Source organism: Triplophysa rosa, linkage group LG11 (assembly GCF_024868665.1).
Source record: "Triplophysa rosa linkage group LG11, Trosa_1v2, whole genome shotgun sequence".
NCBI classification, from domain to species: domain Eukaryota; kingdom Metazoa; phylum Chordata; class Actinopteri; order Cypriniformes; family Nemacheilidae; genus Triplophysa; species Triplophysa rosa.
In genome coordinates this window covers 20,159,223-20,177,919 of record NC_079900.1, presented here as the reverse complement: position 1 = coordinate 20,177,919, position 18,697 = coordinate 20,159,223, and the positions used below count along the sequence as shown (strand labels likewise).

The window sequence follows — 18,697 nt, the reverse complement described above, 5'->3', positions numbered from 1 at the left end:
AAAACATAAGATCAGATATACAAACACACAGGGACAGTAGGTGGCGGTATGTCCTCTTGACACAAGCCAGCCTGCCAGCCATAAAAGAACGCGTTCAGTATTAGACGCCTGTTCAAGGTGAGCGTGCATTAAATCATAGCTTTAAACTACCATCTTTGAGACATTTTGGACTATTTAAGACATCAGCGTCCACCGTAATCGTATACTTTATACATTATGAGAATATACTGATAAACACAATAATAATGCTTGCGGTTTGGTTATTTATTCTGTATTAGAGCACACGTGAATATTAACCCCCGTCAGCTAATGACCGAGGGAGAGAAGACAATAACGTTAGGCTACTGATGTTGATAAATCAACATCAAAAAGTCAAAATCTGGATAACATGCATTGTATAATGGCTAAAACATCGTGTATATGATAAATTCGAAATGATTTTGGTTATTAATATGCATGTTTGTGTTGTTTCTGACAAACAATATTAAAATGTAGGAAAATACACCAAATAGCGTCTTTATTTTCTTTCTTTCTTCTTTTAGCATTATATAAAAGCAGGAGCGACAACAGTAAAGGACGAGAGAGAACCAGGCTTGGACTTTACGTTATGTTTTATTATGTGTGACCGGCAGTCGACCGTGAGGGAGCTGCTGGCATTTTACTTTCGTTTTGTTGTTTGTTTATCTTATTAAAGTTTTGTTGTTCAACGTTCGCCGGTTCCCTCCTCCTTCTTCCTTGCTGTGAACATTGTTACACACATATACATAATATATATATATACTGTATATATTATCCTACAGAACCTTATATTTACTGAAGAACTGACTAGTGTGTCGGTGTTTAGTTTGGCTGCCTAGCTGTGCATGCAACCAGTTTACGTCATCGAAAAAGAACATGGCGGCCTCCTTAGGTTAAAATGAGTATTACATTTAGGTTTTTTTTTAAGAACTGAAAATATTTGATGTGTTTCTAACGACAAATGCTAGTAGTGTAAGGCTATTACAACGCATTAAGCCATACATCTCTCTATACACCGGGTTCCCTTTAAAGGGACTCGAAAGGACTCGAAACTCAAACTGTAGGACTTGGGACTTGACTTGAGACTTGTCGGTCTTGACTTGGGACTTGACTTGAGACTTGTCGGTCTTGACTTGGGACTTGACTGTCTTGACTTGGGACTTGACTCGGGACTTGAGGGCAAAGACTTGAGACTTACTTGTGACTTGCAATACAATGACTTGGTCCCACCTCTGTAATTAAGTATTAGAGTAGGATGTTGACTAAATAAATACAGTAGATTATCTATTTTAGCTACGTATTTAAAAACATGTATGTTATGCTTATATACAAATACAAGAAAGAAAAACTGTTCTCACCACTCCCGGAAGTGAAACTCCAGACAGCGCTTCCAAAACAGAACTTTTTCCAGAGCTCTGGTCTCCAATTACTACAATAGTTGGCAGTGCCAGTTCCTTTTGAACGCCAATTGACCGCAGAGTGTCAATAAGATCAATGAACGGACGTATTCTCTCCTCTAAATGATCATGAAATACTCCGCTCGTTTTCTTACTGTAAAGATCATAATTAAAATATTGAAAAAGGGGTTTGTACTTAAAGAAACATAAAGAAACATATAAGTGTAAAATACATATTTGTAATATATACTACAAAGCAGATAATATTAGACTAAACAACTAAAATTATTCTTGTCTTACCCTTTCTTTTTTAAAGTCTAAAAGGTGATAAATAGGAAAGAATGCCTTGAGATTTTTTTTATTGTCCATTCTTTGGTTGTACAGAAGTAAAATAAAAAGACCCAATTTGAAGAATGCCTCTTATCATTTAGGTTTAACCCCCGCACAGTGTAAAGTCCTCTGCAGAAAACAGAATTTATAATGAACTACACCCACAGTAATAACAAAAGTGAAAATGTTAGGTACTTTCCTTTCTGAGATAGTAGAGTTTAAAGTGTATTACACTNGGTGACAGCTGTCGACTGTAGAAATAGAAATAGAGTGAGAAAATATGATATGCTGAGTTTGGATGGATGGAGACATTTCAGTGTCACAAGTTTGTGTCTCAAAACTTAGATAAGCTGCCTAGCAAGATCCTTGTGCATTAGAGATGTGCATCTGGTGATACTGACTTGTATTTTAGGTAGATAATACTGCATACATATGGCAAATAAATAATGCACTCTCATAAGATTCCTCATTTTAACCTAAATTTGAGACAGGATTACATGCATGTTTTATGAACGTGGCAAACCCATCATGCATTTCAAAATGAAATATTTTGGTAGAATATTAGCTTGTTGGCTTGTGAACGTTATAATTAAAGGCGAGTGTTAAATGTGATTCTTGTGTGAGTGTATCGCATGAGAGTAATTGCAAAGTTGCTGCCTCTAAAGAGCATTTCAAATCAGTGACTTATATGAGGTTCCAGTTCGGTTGGCATGCTTTCTGTAGACAGAAGCCCATGTGGGAAGAAGAAAATGAGTCAACTCCCTAGGTTTTCAGAGCCCGTCAACAAAAATAGAAAGGTATTGAATGGAAAAGGAGCTGATTTAGAGATCTTAGTTGTGGCTAGGCATAAGTTGATGGGTAGCACTCTGTTTTGAAATGCCTGAGAGTCACAGAAGAGATGTCATTTAGAGGGAAAGTAAATATCAGATGCCAAGTTATGCATATTTTAAATAAAAATGAAGAAATGTTAGGAGAAGTGAAAACAGCACCATCTTGGAGTTGATCTGGCCATAGAAACGTGTTTGGTAGCTGATTGGATCTATTATTCACATTCTACAGGCTTTGTTTCCAATTCCACTACAAGGCTGCTTAAGAAAGTGGGGAACAGAGGAAAGGCCCAACGCACGGTAGTCAAAGAACTTGCCACTATCGTTGAGAGAAGCAGCCACTGGCTGTGGTGGAAACGGAAGGACGCAATAGTGGCTGCCAAGTGACCACTGTTGTGTGTTGTATTGTTATGCCATACAGGACCGGGGGCACTGAGCTTGCATTAACGGAGCCAGTGGGGCTATAACAGCCTTAGCCAACGGGTTGGCGCGTATGGTTGCGTTGAAATTTTGGTAATATTTGTAATGTTATGCCATACGGGACCGGGGGCACTGAGCTTGCATTAACGGAGCCAGTGGGGCTATAACAGCCTTAGCCAACGGGTTGGCGCGTATGGTTCCGTTGATTTTGGTAATGTGCTGTAATGGTATGCCATACGGGACCGGGGCACTGAGCACGCATTAACGGTTTGGGTAGTTGTGGCCTAATGGTTAGAGAGTTGGACTTGTGACCAGAAGGTTGCCGGTTCGATTCTCAGGGCCGGCGGGTAACGACTGTGGTGCCTTTGAGCTGCAGTGATAACTGCCCACTACTTCTGACAGATGACCTTGTAACAATGCGACACACACCCAGGTCTGATCAACCTGCGGTGGGCCTCCCTTGGCTGAGGGTGTCTTGTGATAAAGGGCCGAAACACCCAATGAGGCTGAGGTGCACAACTGACGATGTGTCGCATTGATGGGAACCATACGAAGGGCATTATCAGCAGCACCTCACCAAAAGGCATCTTTCACTCAGGATAATGTGATGAAATTGGGATACACAACTCATGAGATGTCTCTCTGATAATGGCAAGGAAAGGTAAGTATGCTATGTATTTCTATAATCATTTATCCCCCCAAACACAGAGGATGATGAACCAGTGAAACCTCAGACCTCCTTTCCTCTATTCATATTCTTGACTGCTCCCCCCTGCATAAGGCGTGGAAAATTTCCTATTGGGTAATTCAACTGTGCTGAAATAGTGGGATTATAACAACTAGTCCTATTAAGCGAATCGAAAGAAAAAATATATAAACCAAGAAAAACAAGTATGGATACAGAATATCTGAAAGAATGAATCAACTGTGTATGTCTAATGTAGCTCAACTGTGTAGTATTGCTGCAGTTAATGCTATGAATAGCAAGTAACATACTAACTGTATGTCAACTGACAGGAAGTAATGAGAATCCAGATTAAACATTACTTGGAGAGTCATGAGTTAAAAATACATCAGTTCTGTATTTAATTCAGTAATTTCTACAATCTGATCATAATTCATACAAATTAGCCACCTCTTAAATAGTTAGGAAATCCCGTGAGATTGTGTTTGGTCATTCATCTGAATGGATGACATTTCTGTCCCCAGGCCATTATATGTAGGGATGTAACGATTCACCGTGAGCTGGTTGAAAATCGGTTATAATGTTTGACGATTCAAATCGGTTGAGGTGTGAACTGAATCGCAATACATTTTTTGAACAGCAGGGGCCGCTATTTTCACTGCAAATCTAAACGTGGACATGCTGATATTTCTTAAATGCAAAAAAATCCAAGAAAAGCTCAGACAGTATTAGTTTGTTTATATTAAAGAGACTTTTTCTATTATTAATTTGTTATAAAATTGCAGTTTAGTTTTGTTATTTGAAAGAAAACATTATTTTATCATACAAAGAAACGTGAAGCATTTAAGAAATAATGCAAGGGAAGTTGTTCATTTCTAATTTGTTTCAACTCATTTTGTAAAAATAAATCGTGAGTAAATCGTGAATAAATCGCATCGTGATATCAGAATCGTGACTCGCATCGCATCGTGAGCTGAGTGAATCGTTACATCCCTAATTATATGTATAAAAATGCATAAGTATTAACTTTAAAATACATATTATTATAAAGCAAAGTGCTCTGCACATTTAGCTAACTGCAAATTAAAAAATTTAAAAATGACTAAAAACTGGCTAATACAGGGATTCTCAACCTTTTTGACTCAAAGGCCCCCCATTGTATTCAACAATAATCGAAGGCCCCCTCCCACTCACAAAACCTCAACAATATTTTTAATTTCATGTTATATTTTTGTTCTTTTTTGTCTTTATTATGATAGGACAGTGGAGAGGTGACAGGAAAGTGTTGGAAAGAGACAGGGGAGCAGGATCGGCAAAAGACTGCACGAGAAGGGAATCGAACTCCGGTCACCGTGAGCATACTAACGCTGTTTGTCTGCACATTTACAACCCAGGCTATTGACGCCCACCAGAACCTTAAAATTTCTATTTTTTAGAATATGTTTAGGAATATTTGGACCGCTATATGGCTCACTTTCGAAACAACAACAAAAGGCGAAGCTAAATGACGTTTTGTAGGAGAGTGGAATCGTGGGACATGTCGTTTTCACCATCCAGAGGCGTATAGAGATCGCCCATCATGTTCACGGACGAGGTAATGAATTAACTGTATTTTATGTCATCGTAATGAATTAGCTTGCAAGAAACGTGTAATGTAATGCTACGTTAGCCCGCGACTGATATTGGACTTTGTCAATTGATTTGGTAGCGTAATGCTACACAGTTTTACGTGTACACAAACAGTCATACAGTCGTCGTTTAAAAAGTAAATTGGAACGAACCCACAGCATTTACAAGTAACGTTATTGGCTACATATTTTTTGTGCGACATATACTGTATTTCATAGGGTAACTGCATTCATAACTATTCAAATAATCTGTGCATGAGTATTTCGTGTACAATAAAAAAAATGTGCTTACCTGTCTATTAAAACACATGCGAGAGCGGAGTCTCTGTCGAGTCCAAGTTGGTCGCGAAGCTCTCTCCATTTAGAGAGAGCTGCTTGCCTCATTTGGCCTACGTTTACACTTTTTGGGGGTTTCCTTTACTCGCCAAAGCGTAATCGTGATCCATAATAACAGAACAACAGCTGCTGCGTCCCACATGCTGTATAACCACTTCCGCATTTGCGTGTTGCCATACGCATTGTCTCATTTCGGAAGACTGCGTCCTCCTGAGGTCTCATTTGAAGGCTGCTACGTCATCGAGGCTGTCTCGTTTCATAAAAGCAGGTAGGACACTAGGTGTGTATGGGATCAGAATTCCGTTAAAAGTATTGCGGGCATATTTAAAAATATAATAAGCGTAAATTAAATCCGTGAGTCAGAACTTTAAACACATTTTAAATTATATTGCACAAAATTAATACATAAAGACAAAGTTGTCCAAATCGCACACAAATAATGTTTTCGTGGGTTGTTTTACTCATTTTTGTGTTCTTTGATATTTTCTGCTTATATTTTCATTTTTTCTACGCATACGTTATTTTTTCCCTCGCTTGTTTTTCCACGTTCTGCGCTTGCTTTTCCAAATGCTGCAGTTCGAGTTCAAGGTATTAAGGCGGGCTTTTGCTTCACCATTGGTCCACTAGTTCTAGATTGACAGCTCCTCCTCTAGCTAATCAGTCGAAGAGGGTGTTGACGTCACTTCAAACGCGACTCGTGGCATACCCTAACTGTCATCTGCAAATCCCGGACAAGGTACACAGGTAATTGAACATAATTATATCGTTCCTGAGTGTCAGATACACTTCTTATATCTATTATGAGTACGCTCTGCCAGGTTTATTAAATAATTTGTTCTCCGATTCGACCATATGTGACCCTGGACAACAAAACCAGTCTTATGGGTCAATTTTTAAAAATTGAGATTTTTACATCACATGAAAGCTGAATAATTAAGCTTTCTATTGATGTATGGGTTGTTAGGATAGGACAATATCAGGTGGAGATACGACAGTTTAAAACTCTGGAATCTGAGNTTTATTTATTCACGCATAAGATACGTGTCAACATCATAAAAACATGTCCAAACATGATCTCCGGAGAAGAGAGAAAAATGCTCGGTAACCGTACAGGCAAAAGTTCAAGAGTTCAACTCCAGACGTGGGCAATCCCTCACGACGTGGACAGATACTGTCAAAGGCCAAAAGTTCAACGCAAAGGGGGGCAGTCCCAAACAATGGGGCGGGTATGGTCAAAGGGCAACGCAAAGGGGAGGGGCCCTCACAACATGGGTGGTCCGGAAGTAATTCAACACCCCTCCCCCCCGAAAAGGTCAATGACCCCATCAATCATACCTGTCAATCATTTTAACACTATGTCCCGCATATATACTACTAACGCACACTAGCGCCATCTGTTGAAATGGAGCAGTTTGAGTTACGCTAAAAAAAACTAAATATTCATATATTGCAAATAAACACATATATCATAGTTACCTAATATATTTGCTTATTTTGGGGTAAAATACCCATTTGCATCAAGTCGCATGCTTGCAATTTAGTTTCCTTATGACAATATCCGAATAAAGCGGTTTGAAGCAAAAACATATTTAAAAATATATATTAAAAATAAACAACTAAATATAAAATATATACAATAGAAACAAATATCATGTTTACATTTTACTTCTATATATATGAAATAAAAATATAATTTTTTATCAGATCGCATGCTTGCGATTTAGTTGACAATATGAAGGAATATGGGGGAAAATCACAAAATATTTAAGGGCATTTATAATTTACAAAAATCTTTAAAAGCATTTTTAAGTTTCAGTGAAATTAAAAATGGCAAAAAAAATTCATGAAATATTGCAGCGTTTATAGTAAATAACTTATCAATGTGGATTTTCTTTTTAAAATTCATGTACCCTCATAATCTTCAATTAAAATCTGAAAATGCACTTCCGCCCTGAAATGGCTATCCATCTCAAATGACGTAAATTAGACGGCTTGGTTGGAGCATCCGTTAACTCCTCCACTTCAACTGTCAGTCTGCTGCCAGTTTCATTTCAAAATGCAACTGCTATTTTTATACATCCAATCAAATGTAAGGAACATGAAAGCCACGCCCAGAATTTTTATCATTAGAAATTACATTTCACTCGGAAATGCGTCAAAATACGGAAGTAAAAACGATCGCAACTTCCGGTTCAAGGGGACTTTAAGGGTTTTGACTAGAAGGGATACAGTCAGCTACCTTCACAGGACATGCCACAGTAAAAAGGATATTTTTTACTGTATTTTACTAATATTACTGTAAGGTTAGGTTTAGGGTTGGGTAGGTGTAGGTGTAGGCGTTAGCTAATGTAATTTATTGTGATTATATGGCGAGATTTTTCACCACTTCCCGCCGTAGCTGTATCCCTTCTAGCAACAACCGACTTTAAGAGCGAGTACTTAAGTACTACATTACCCACAATGCAACAGTCCACATTCGCTGCAATGATTGGATAAGGTCTCATCGCATGAGGAACACATGAGGGTGGAAGTAAAGGCAACCTCACTACAGTTACAAACATTCAACGGTGAGATTAATTCTTTGCTATCGTTTTTACAGCTTCAAAATGTTGAAACATGAAGCTAGTTTTGTGATTGTCAGTGTTTATCGGTAGCCTAGCCTACGATATTACGGTTCATGTTGTGGTCAATGCTTGCCTTGATTCCTTCGTTTGCTGTTATATGTCATCAGGTGAGCAAGTTCTCTTCATTATGAAGACAATTAATTTGCTCCATTAAATCACTTGCCTCTTTTTTGTTAATACTAAAGCATTTACTGTTTCAGTATTGCTGTATCAATAGCACTTCAGTTGACTCACCATGCAGCAGTAGTGCATTTGCCTTTTCTCCATATTGATAGCCTGAAGTGACTGGCATTAAAGCCACAATATGGAAGAATTTAGTTATGAAATATCCAAAAATCACTTGCACAGTGTGATATATTTCATGCAGTTGTGTACTTACATTATCCCAAATGTTCCCAAGAATGTGCAAATCCAGAGAAATTCCTATTTAAAATAATGGCCCGTCCCTTGACTCCCTTGTATTTGTCGCATATCAGTGACTTAATATCCGGTGCTCCGCACTACCCTCAGTTTCCGGTTGTAGAAACTACGGCAACACGCAAATGCGGAAGTGGTTATACAGCATCTGGGACGCAGCATCTGTTGTTCTGTTATTATGGATCACGATTACTCGTTGGCGAGTAAAGGAAACCCCAAAAAAGTGTAACTGTAGGCCAAATGAGGCAAGCAGACTTATGGACAAACAAAGAAATAAAACAAGGATTAATATCGGCGTGGCGTTTTCTAAATGGAGAGAGCTTCTCATGCACAGATTATTTGAATAGTTATGAATGCAGTTACCCTATGAAATACAGTACATGTCGCACAAAAATATGTAGCCAATAACGTTACTTGTAAATGCTGTGGGTTCGTTCCAATTTACTTTTTAAACGACGACTGTATGACTGTTTTAAACAGGTAAAACTGTGTAGCATTACGCTACCAAATCAATGGAAAAAGTCCAATACCAGTCACGGGCTAACGTAGCATTACATTCCACGTTTCTTGCAAGCTAATTCATTACGATGACATAAAATAAAATTAATTCATTATCTCGTCCGTGAACATGATGGGCGATCTCCATACGCCTCTGGATGGTGAAAACGACATGTCCCATGATTCCACTCTCCTACATAAACGTCATTTAGCTTCTCCTTTTGTTCTTGTTTCGAAAGTGCGCCATCTAGCGGTCCAAATATTCCATATTGTGGCTTTAAAGTATTCCACTTTTGTATTTCAGTGAGTGATGTCTGAACGGAGAGTAGTGGTTTTCTCCTCTGCAGCCGAGCTAGGAGCGACTCTGGCCCAGCTGGTGTCCTCTCGAGCAGAAAAAGCTCTCAGCACAGATGGAAGTTTCTTCTCTCTGGGTCTTTCGGGAGGTAGTTTGGTAAACATACTAGGTAAGGACTTGCCTGCTGTACAAAACCTAGACTGCAGCAAATGGCTCATTGGGTTCTGTGATGAGAGACTTGTGCCATTCAATGATGCTGAGAGCACTTATGGATTATACAAGGTAACTATGCATGTCAGAGAGAGTAACAGTCTGTTGTGCAGCCCCTAATACAATGCATATTATCCTTCAGATCAATACTCGATGAGTAAATTATCTCATTGTTTTTCGTGTCTTATAGAATCATCTGTTCAGTAAAATTAACATTCCAGAAAATAGGATTTTGGCAATTGATCCATCTTTACCTGTGGATGAATGTGCCGATGATTATGCTGGCAAACTGAGAAAGGTGGGATTTTATATGATCTTTTCTTTTAAATGGTCTTTTCTTTCTCTTGGCTATAACCCTAACTGGAATTTTGTCCTTGTAGGCCTTTAGCACACAGCAAATTCCAGTTTTTGACATGCTGTTGCTGGGCATGGGACCAGATGGACACACCTGCTCTCTTTTTCCAAACCATCCTTTATTACAGGTTTCATGCAAACTTATAATAATGTGGCGTTATAGTTTGTTTAACAGTCGATTCTTCTAAAAGTAATGTGTATATACATGATTTTTCGGTTTATGGTTCCTGAAAAGACCTTTTTAATTATCCCTGGAATATAACAGAGTATTATTTCTAAATAGGAAATCCAAAGGACAGTGGCCCCCATCACTGATTCTCCTAAACCACCCCTTCAGCGTGTTACCATGACGTTGCCTGTGGTCAATGCTGCTCGATGTGTAGTTTTTGTGTCAACTGGGGGCAGCAAAGCTCCAGTACTGAAGGTAAGAAAATTGTCCCACCATGTATTTTAAGAGAAAAAAAACACTAGGCTAATGGTTTAAAATGGGCATTAAGTTAAATGCTTTAAATTTGAGTTAAAATATGTACAATGTGGTCCAGGCATGTAAAACCATATTGCAATTTTGGGAGCATACTTTTTTTGTCAATTTACAATTTTGGACTATTTCTGTTCATTAATCAAATCATGCTGGGATAACATTGTCAGAGTCCCAGCAGCTCTAGTGCATGCTGACATTAAATACTAGAAATACTATTACTTTGTCAACAATGCTGAATGTTATTTGCGGCATACATTTTTTTACATTTATTTATGTATATCATGTATATCATACATTTATTTATTGTTTACTTTGTAGCAAGTACTGGAGGGTGGTGAAGGCCCTGCACTTCCAGCATCTCTTGTCACACCTTCACAGGGAGAACTTTTCTGGTTATTAGATGAGCCAGCTGCTTCCTCCCTCACTTCTCAGGTGGAGAGGCCAGGACCTGGGGCTAAACTCTAAATTCAGAAGACCAAACTTGTAGAAACACTGCCTAGTATTCCTATGAGAGTCTGTTCAACGCTGTTATCCTATACATAGATTTACTATGACAGCTATAGTTTTCACCAAAATACCATAGCTGTTGTCACTACTGTAAAACCATAATACACTAATGTGGGATCTTTGTCAAACAATTGAAGATGAGATGACTTTAAAAAGGATTTTTCATTTTAAGCAGCCTAAAATCATATTAAATATAACTTGGAGGTTGATATCCGTTCTTTGGATTGTATTTTGTGCATTGTGTGATCCTCATGGAAAAATGTAAGTGCGTTTTGATGGACAAAAACTTTTTCATGAAAAATTGAAATAATATACTTTAAAATATTTTTAATTCATAAAGTCTATGTTACAAAATATTTTGTCTTTGTAAATGAACAGGGTAATAAACAAGTTTCAATAAGTAACAAATAGCTCTAGTAAAATACAAATAGCTTGAAATAATATTTACGTAACCAAGTTCGCTTGTTTAAGTGCTTCACAACTGTGATGTTCTCAGTTTGCAGATGTCCATGTCAGCGGTTCCTCCCCTTTAAACGTAAGCGTAACATCCCCTTTAACGCCGTACTGAGGTTTACGTTGCAGGGTGATTTCGATCGGCGGAATGATTAAACCTAAAGTTACCGCTTTTTAACTTTCTGCCAACACACAAAGGAGGCGTAACGTTAACCATTGTACTAATCCGTACACGAGCTTGTTTCTGCGGTTTCGTAGCGTCTGTCTCGTACAATGTTGTGGTTGTGGTTCGTGTTGTGCAGTCTGATGAAGAGCGGACCAGCTGAAGGATATTTCCACGAGGAGCGCTGGAGCCCAGAGTCTCCTCTCTTATCTCCTCGAGTTATGATCGCGCTCGTATGCCGTAACTCTCAACACTCACTACCACATTTCTTGGGAACCATTGAGCGTCTAAACTATCCTAAAGATCGTATTGCGCTTTGGTGAGTTTCTGCCAGAAAATATGTTTCTTATTACGAGCTTATAACATTGCGATGTCGGAATGTGTCTTTCGTAATGCACTTTTGCTCCTCTTATTATTAGTCTTTATGATGTACAGAGATGAAGTCGACCGCATTTGATAAATACTCGTTAATGTTTAAGTTACATTGTACACATTTTCCTGAAGTTGTCCTGAACAATAAGCATAGTACACAAAGCTATGTCATTGTTATATCATTGCTGTTAGACGATTTCCCCTTGTCAAATTTACCATGGTTCATAGGGTTTTATCATAGTGAAAGTGTATAGTAACTATAGTTTGTTTACCATTTGTGTGACTGTAGTTTTACATGGTTACTACAGTGAGGAATGGCAAATTTGTGTTTTGCAAATATCGCGATTAAAATATTCTTACTGTAGTAAGAACCATGGTTAATATACATAAAAGTATAATATTTTAAAACAGTTAAGTCAACAGTAATCTGAAACAGAAATCATGTTTCTTTGCGTCTGTGAACATCTGCAAGCAAACTGAGAAGATGGGCGGGGCAACCTGAAAAAGTGGGAGGGGCATGATCTTCTCCATCCTCATAGCCAGCACTCACTTACATTGTGCCTGGCAGTTTCCCTTATTCCTGCTGGGAGTAAATGTTTTCTGTAAAGCTGTCATTGTCCTGAGTGGTGAATGGAGAACTCTATAGTATGTCTAGTATAGTATGAACACTTTGTTTTTACAGAAGTCTTGCCATAGATATGGCGCCCAATAAAAGTTTCATATGAATGGAAATGTCATATAGAAATGTTTAGTTTGGTGTTTCTGTCAGTATATCGCCTACTTATAAGGGTCTTTTAAAGTCAAGATGTGAAGTCAGATGAGCTGTGGTGCTCAGACCATCTCATTTCTCCCTCTATTTTATTCAATTTTCTATACTCCAAATAAAACGTGCACAATTTTTCAAACTCTACAACAACGTTCTGTTCTTTGTGTAGGTTGCAAATGAACTAGTTTTATTCCAAAGTGGTCAAATTCTTTGGGTTAACCTGTCTACACAGGTCATACTTCCATAATGATGGCCTGAATGTCTATTCTGAACCAGTCTGTGTACTCATGGGTCTGTGTGATATGTGAACTGTTACAGTAGATTTATAACCGCTGAGGTCATGGTGTGATGAGGAACCATATTTATGTTAACAGCAAGAGCTTTTAGCATTGAGAGTTGGATGATGTTTCCTATCTGTTTATCCTGTCTGCCTTTAATAAAAAAGCTACTTTGCACTTCTTGTGTTCCACTACATGTTTTTAGTATAGTTCTGGTGCAAGGAAGTAGAGTTTAACTTGGAGCTTTTGTGTTTATTTATATTTAGGAGCCAGCCGCACTGTCTAAATATGTGTTGAATTTACATTTTTTTATTTCTGTGATTCTCAGGGTAGCAACTGACCACAGTATTGACAACACTACATACCTGTTGCGAGACTGGCTTATCGATGTACAGAAGCTTTACCACAATGTGGAGTGGAGGCCAAAGGAGGAACCAAGGTTTGCTGTGTTTCTTCTCTGGTTTTTGGGAAAGTGTGAGGAACTGACCGGATTGAATTTAAATGTGTTTAAGGAATATATCACCCCAAAATAAACATTGTCTTATAATTGACTCAAAGCTAAATTTCAGTTAAACACAAGGTGATAATTTTATATTAAAATAGCAATATCATCTTACACAGGGCACAATATGTCGATTCTCCAAAAAAGCATGTGCATTTATCATTATGTCTGTATGAACTCTTACAGACATCGCTGTAATACATATTTAATAATAATAAAAATTACAGTTTTAATATTAGTTATTTATTTGAATTCAGTTGAAGAAAGAATGACATATTCATTTGCAAAAAGATGAGATTATTTTATAGTTAACTATTTCTTTAAATAGTGCTAATAGTGTTATGCTATGGCTGGTTGCATACATAAAACACTTATTTGAGGTTAAAAAAACTAATAAAGACAAAAAGGTGAGCGTTTTATTTAGTATTTTTGTCTAGTTTTATTTTTTAATTACAAATAAACAAAAAATTCATACATCAAGAAATATTTACTTGAGAAGCAAATAATTAAGTCTTGGAAGATATACCAAAATTGAGTTTATGCTTAAATCAAGCAAATCTGCCAGTGAAATGAGAAAATAAACTTAATTCAAGTTTTAATAAACCTATTAAACTCATCTTCATAATTTTTCTTACCCCATAGGCAGATTTTCATGAAAACAAGGTTAAGGCTAAAATCTCAAATCGTTTTGCTTCTCAAGCTTCATTCAATATTTTAGACATTTGTAAGGAAAAACAATAAAAGAAATACAAAGTGAGAATTTTTTCTTTGTGATTTAGAACTTTGTCAAAGATTGGCATTCTAGGTCTGTAAAAAAATCTCTTGAAACTTTCTGCTGAAATCTTCATTCATTGTAGGCCTGTGTAATACATATTAGATTCAAGCATTGGTTTTCTCTTCTCAGCGCATATTATGATGAGGAAGGACCCAAGGATTGGACGAACGAGCGTTACGCCTACGTGATGAAACTGCGTCAGGCGGCGCTCCAGTCCGCACGCGAGATGTGGGCAGACTATCTTATGGTAAGGGCATTACACGCCCATCGAGAGTTTTAAAAATGTTCATTATGTCATCGCAGGAGAGACTGAAAGTATCATAACTTGAATTTCAGATGATTGACTGTGACAATCTCCTGACCAACCGAGACGTCTTATGGAAGTTGATAAAGGAGAACAAGACGATTGTGGCACCAATGCTGGAGTCTCGAGCGGCGTATTCCAACTTTTGGTGTGGCATGACGTCCCAGGTACTGTCTGTGGGTTTGCTTATCATAAAAGAAAATATGACAGAATTAATGACTTCATCTTCAAACATCTTTAGGGCTACTATAAACGAACACCTGCCTACATCCCCATCCGTAAACAAGTGCGAAAGGGCTGTTTTGCTGTTCCCATGGTGCACTCAACGTTCCTGGTGGACCTACGGAAAGAAGCCTCCAGACTGCTGGCTTTTCACCCTCCACATCCAGACTACACATGGGCCTTTGATGACATCATAGTCTTTGCTTTCTCGGCCCGTATGGCAGGTGTGTGCAGAGACCGATTGCAACTGCTTGTTGTATAAAGATGCAGTCCGTAACTTTGAAAACTAAACAAAAATTAGTTATTGATCAAATAAAAAATGTACAGCAAATGTATCTTTTTGTACCGATTTGCAATAGTGCTGTCATTAACTGTGATTAGTGCCGTCAAACCGATTCATCGATTTTGAATCGGTTAATCGCAATTAATCGTTTCTAAAATAAATATTTGTGTTTATATAATGTGTGTTTTATGTATATTAGTATAGTATAGTATATATATATATATAATTACACAAACATACATGTATACATTTAAGAAATATGAGTAATCTATATATTTATTTATTTATACATAATATAAATTTAATTGACATATAAATTAAATTATATATATACAGTATGTATGTATATATATTTAGGTAAATATTTGTTATATATAAATGTGAATGTGTGTGCATTTATATAATATATATATATATATATACATACATGTATTAAATAATCACAAACATTTATTTTGGAATCGATTAATCACGATTAATCGATTTGACAACACCTTTTTGTAATTTTAGCTATTTTTTAGTTCATGCAATAATTACAATTATTTAATTTCATGCTCATGTTTTCACTGTATGTGAAATAATGTGTTATTCACATTCACTGTTTCTGCAGAGGTCCAGATGTTCATTTGCAACAAGGAAGCATACGGGCATCTCCCAGTGCCTCTTCGCACCCACAGCCCCCTGCAGGACGAGGCAGACAGCTTCCTTCATACTGTACTAGAGGTCAATGGTAAGCTTCAGCTTTATTAAGAGAAAAATAGTCTGTTTAAGGTTTCATGAAGTGTTATAATGATTCATATTTTATTAACAGTACGAAACCCCCCAGTCGAGCCCTCCAGGTACCTTCCCAAACCTGTCAAGAAGCCTGACAAAATGGGCTTTGATGAGGTGGATCAGATTTCAGTTCATTATAGCGAGTGGTATGGCAAATTTCTCAAGAACATACAGTACGATCATGTGTTGTTTTCTTCCGTAGATATTTATGGTCAATCTGAAGAAACGGGCCGACCGTCGCGAGCGCATGCTGAGGGCACTGCTAGAGCAAGAGATTGACTGCAAGACTACTGCCGCTGTTGATGGCAAGTAAGTTCTTATCTGTAACCTTCACACAATAAACGTTAACTTTTTTCTTTTATGACGAGAGGTATAATCACAATATACTGTCCTTTTTTATTAGAGCTCTGAACGTCAGTGAGATTCACGCTATGGGAATCCAAATGCTGCCCGGCTACAGCGACCCGTACCACGGCAGACCTCTCACACGAGGAGAGCTGGGCTGTTTCCTGTCCCACTACAACATCTGGAAAGAGGTCTGGTACAAATCCAAACTAACTGTTTTCCGAAACCCACTAGGCTGCCTTAGCAGCTGTCCTCAAAGCATCCCAAATAAAATGGAACATCTTATGCATCCGATTTGAAACGCTTTTCATATTCAGCTGCTCCGTTCACTACATAACACGTTCCCATCAGAAGCACATGGTAAACTTAATAATTTGACGTTAGCATGTTGCTATGCTAACACTGCGATGCTTCAGAAAGCATAAAAAAATGCTGAAACCTTCGTTTGTGTTTTTCCAATTAGAAGATATTTCAGGATGTATATTTTCAATAAACTTGGAATGTGTTTTAGGAGGAAGAGTTTCTGTAAAACCGAAGCTTTTCATATGTTTGTGTGAAACAGATTGTAGACAGAGGCTTGAAGACCTCACTGGTGCTCGAGGATGATTTGCGGTTTGAAATCTTCTTCAAACGCCGCCTGCAGAATCTGATGCGTGAGGTTGAGAGTAAAGGTTTGGACTGGGACCTCATGTGAGTTGATCTTTCGTGTTATACGCTATTGTTAAAAGTGTATGTGTGAAAGGAATGTTGGCTTCTGTTTGTATTTAATGTGAAGATCTCGTTCTTCATAACTTTCAGTTATATTGGGAGGAAGAGGATGCAGGTGGACCATCCTGAAAAAGCAGTACCAAACATACGCAACCTGGTGGAGGCCGACTATTCCTACTGGACGCTGGCTTACATGATGTCATTACAGGGAGCCAGAAAGCTCCTCGAAGCAGAACCACTCAGCAAAATGTTACCTGTGGATGAGTTCCTTCCTGTTATGTTTAATAAGCATCCTGTGTAAGTCCTTCAAATGTATAAAACATAAAAAATGTAGGGACCACTCCAGTAACTTGCTTTGCTTTGTATGAGCTCCTTTTTTTTGGCTCTAACATCACGTCCTGATCTCCTCAGGTCAGATTACATGGAGCATTTCGAGACGAGAGACCTGAAAGCGTTTTCTGCCGAGCCTTTGCTTGTGTTCCCCTCACACTACACGGGTGAACCGGGGTACATCAGCGACACAGAAACATCCACAGTGTGGGACAATGAAAAGGCGCGCACAGACTGGGACAGAAAGCGCTCGGGTAAGACCAAAGAACAGGCTGAGATCAGCACAGAAGCGCAGAACTCTGATGTGCTTCAGTCTCCACTGGACAGAACAGCCCGAGATGAGCTCTGAGAGACACGTCATTAGACTGAGACATCGCTGTTCATCTCTCTTCGTGTGGACGTTGTGGATCGAAGTCCTATTTGACTGACCAAAAGATGTGCTTGAAAAGAACATTTTCTCTGAACAGTTTTGTTTTTAAGCTTAACCCTTGTGTGATGTCCAGGACTGTAGGACATGTATTCTTTCTCACCCGTTCACCATTGTGTCCTGCGACCCCCAATATGAATAAATTAAATAATAACATTCACTTTTTTTAAACGAAAAACACGTTTTTAATGTTTCTTAACATTTGCATTCCAGAGCTGAGCATAGTCACTTATGGAATTTACAGACGAGTGCATTACAAAAGTGACTTAAAAATATAGCAATATCATATTTTTTGTTGTTTGATAAAAACACAAGTATGTTTTTTCAGTCCTTGATACAATCCTTTTTGGCACAGTTTCAGACTATCATTTACCTTCATCAGATGAACAAGCGTGCACGCCTTATTCTTTGGTTTTACTGTCATATCAACAAGATGACAATAAAAGGTTTACACACATACCATATTCCAGATTTTTGGTTCTCTCCTTTTTTTGACACAGTACAGCGGACTGCGAGTCCACAGCATGTCATGTGATCTCATTTCTCCATATGTGCTCTTTTTATAGCTTGTTGTGTTCGGAATCGGTGGTAACAGCAAGTGTGATCGCTCGGTGTTGGTGGGAGTTGTCACACTGTCATACTGTTTACATGTATGTAACTGTGACTCTATTTTACCGACTGTGCCCTAAATACATATAAAAAATTCAACAGAACAGAGAATGATGTGTCTGCAAGCTCTTATGACAAAGCTCAGTGATGGCAAAATTGGATGTGTTGTTAACTCAACCGCTTTGGCAGTGATATCAACATCCTGTATCTCACTTCCAGTTTTAATTATATCACAGCTGCATGACCACAAGACACAAAGAATGATGCTGATGTAAGCCAGCAAGCCATTATCCTAAGAATCATTTGACTTCTGTTTTCATTGTAACTCTGGGTAAAAGTAAAGCATTTCAAAAATATCC

The 18,697-nt window shown here is 38.0% G+C and overlaps 2 protein-coding genes across 2 annotated transcripts; both read left to right on the top strand.

The window, feature by feature from the left end:
* Nucleotides 1–7,846: 7,846 nt before the first annotated feature.
* On the top strand, nucleotides 7,847–11,343 carry pgls (6-phosphogluconolactonase). Its single transcript, XM_057347038.1, has 6 exons — nucleotides 7,847–8,208; nucleotides 9,485–9,757; nucleotides 9,876–9,983; nucleotides 10,066–10,167; nucleotides 10,323–10,463; nucleotides 10,839–11,343. Exons 2-6 carry the CDS (start codon nucleotides 9,491–9,493, stop codon nucleotides 10,983–10,985), a joined length of 765 nt encoding a protein of 254 aa, XP_057203021.1. The 5' UTR covers nucleotides 7,847–8,208; nucleotides 9,485–9,490; the 3' UTR covers nucleotides 10,986–11,343.
* Nucleotides 11,344–11,500: 157 nt separating this feature from the next.
* On the top strand, nucleotides 11,501–18,666 carry colgalt1a (collagen beta(1-O)galactosyltransferase 1a). Its single transcript, XM_057347037.1, has 12 exons — nucleotides 11,501–11,962; nucleotides 13,388–13,498; nucleotides 14,466–14,583; nucleotides 14,673–14,807; nucleotides 14,882–15,086; nucleotides 15,756–15,875; nucleotides 15,957–16,033; nucleotides 16,122–16,228; nucleotides 16,323–16,455; nucleotides 16,827–16,954; nucleotides 17,063–17,269; nucleotides 17,384–18,666. The coding sequence occupies exons 1-12, from the start codon at nucleotides 11,754–11,756 to the stop codon at nucleotides 17,649–17,651; spliced, it is 1,818 nt and encodes a 605-aa protein (XP_057203020.1). The 5' UTR covers nucleotides 11,501–11,753; the 3' UTR covers nucleotides 17,652–18,666.
* The last annotated feature ends 31 nt before the right edge of the window (nucleotides 18,667–18,697 follow it).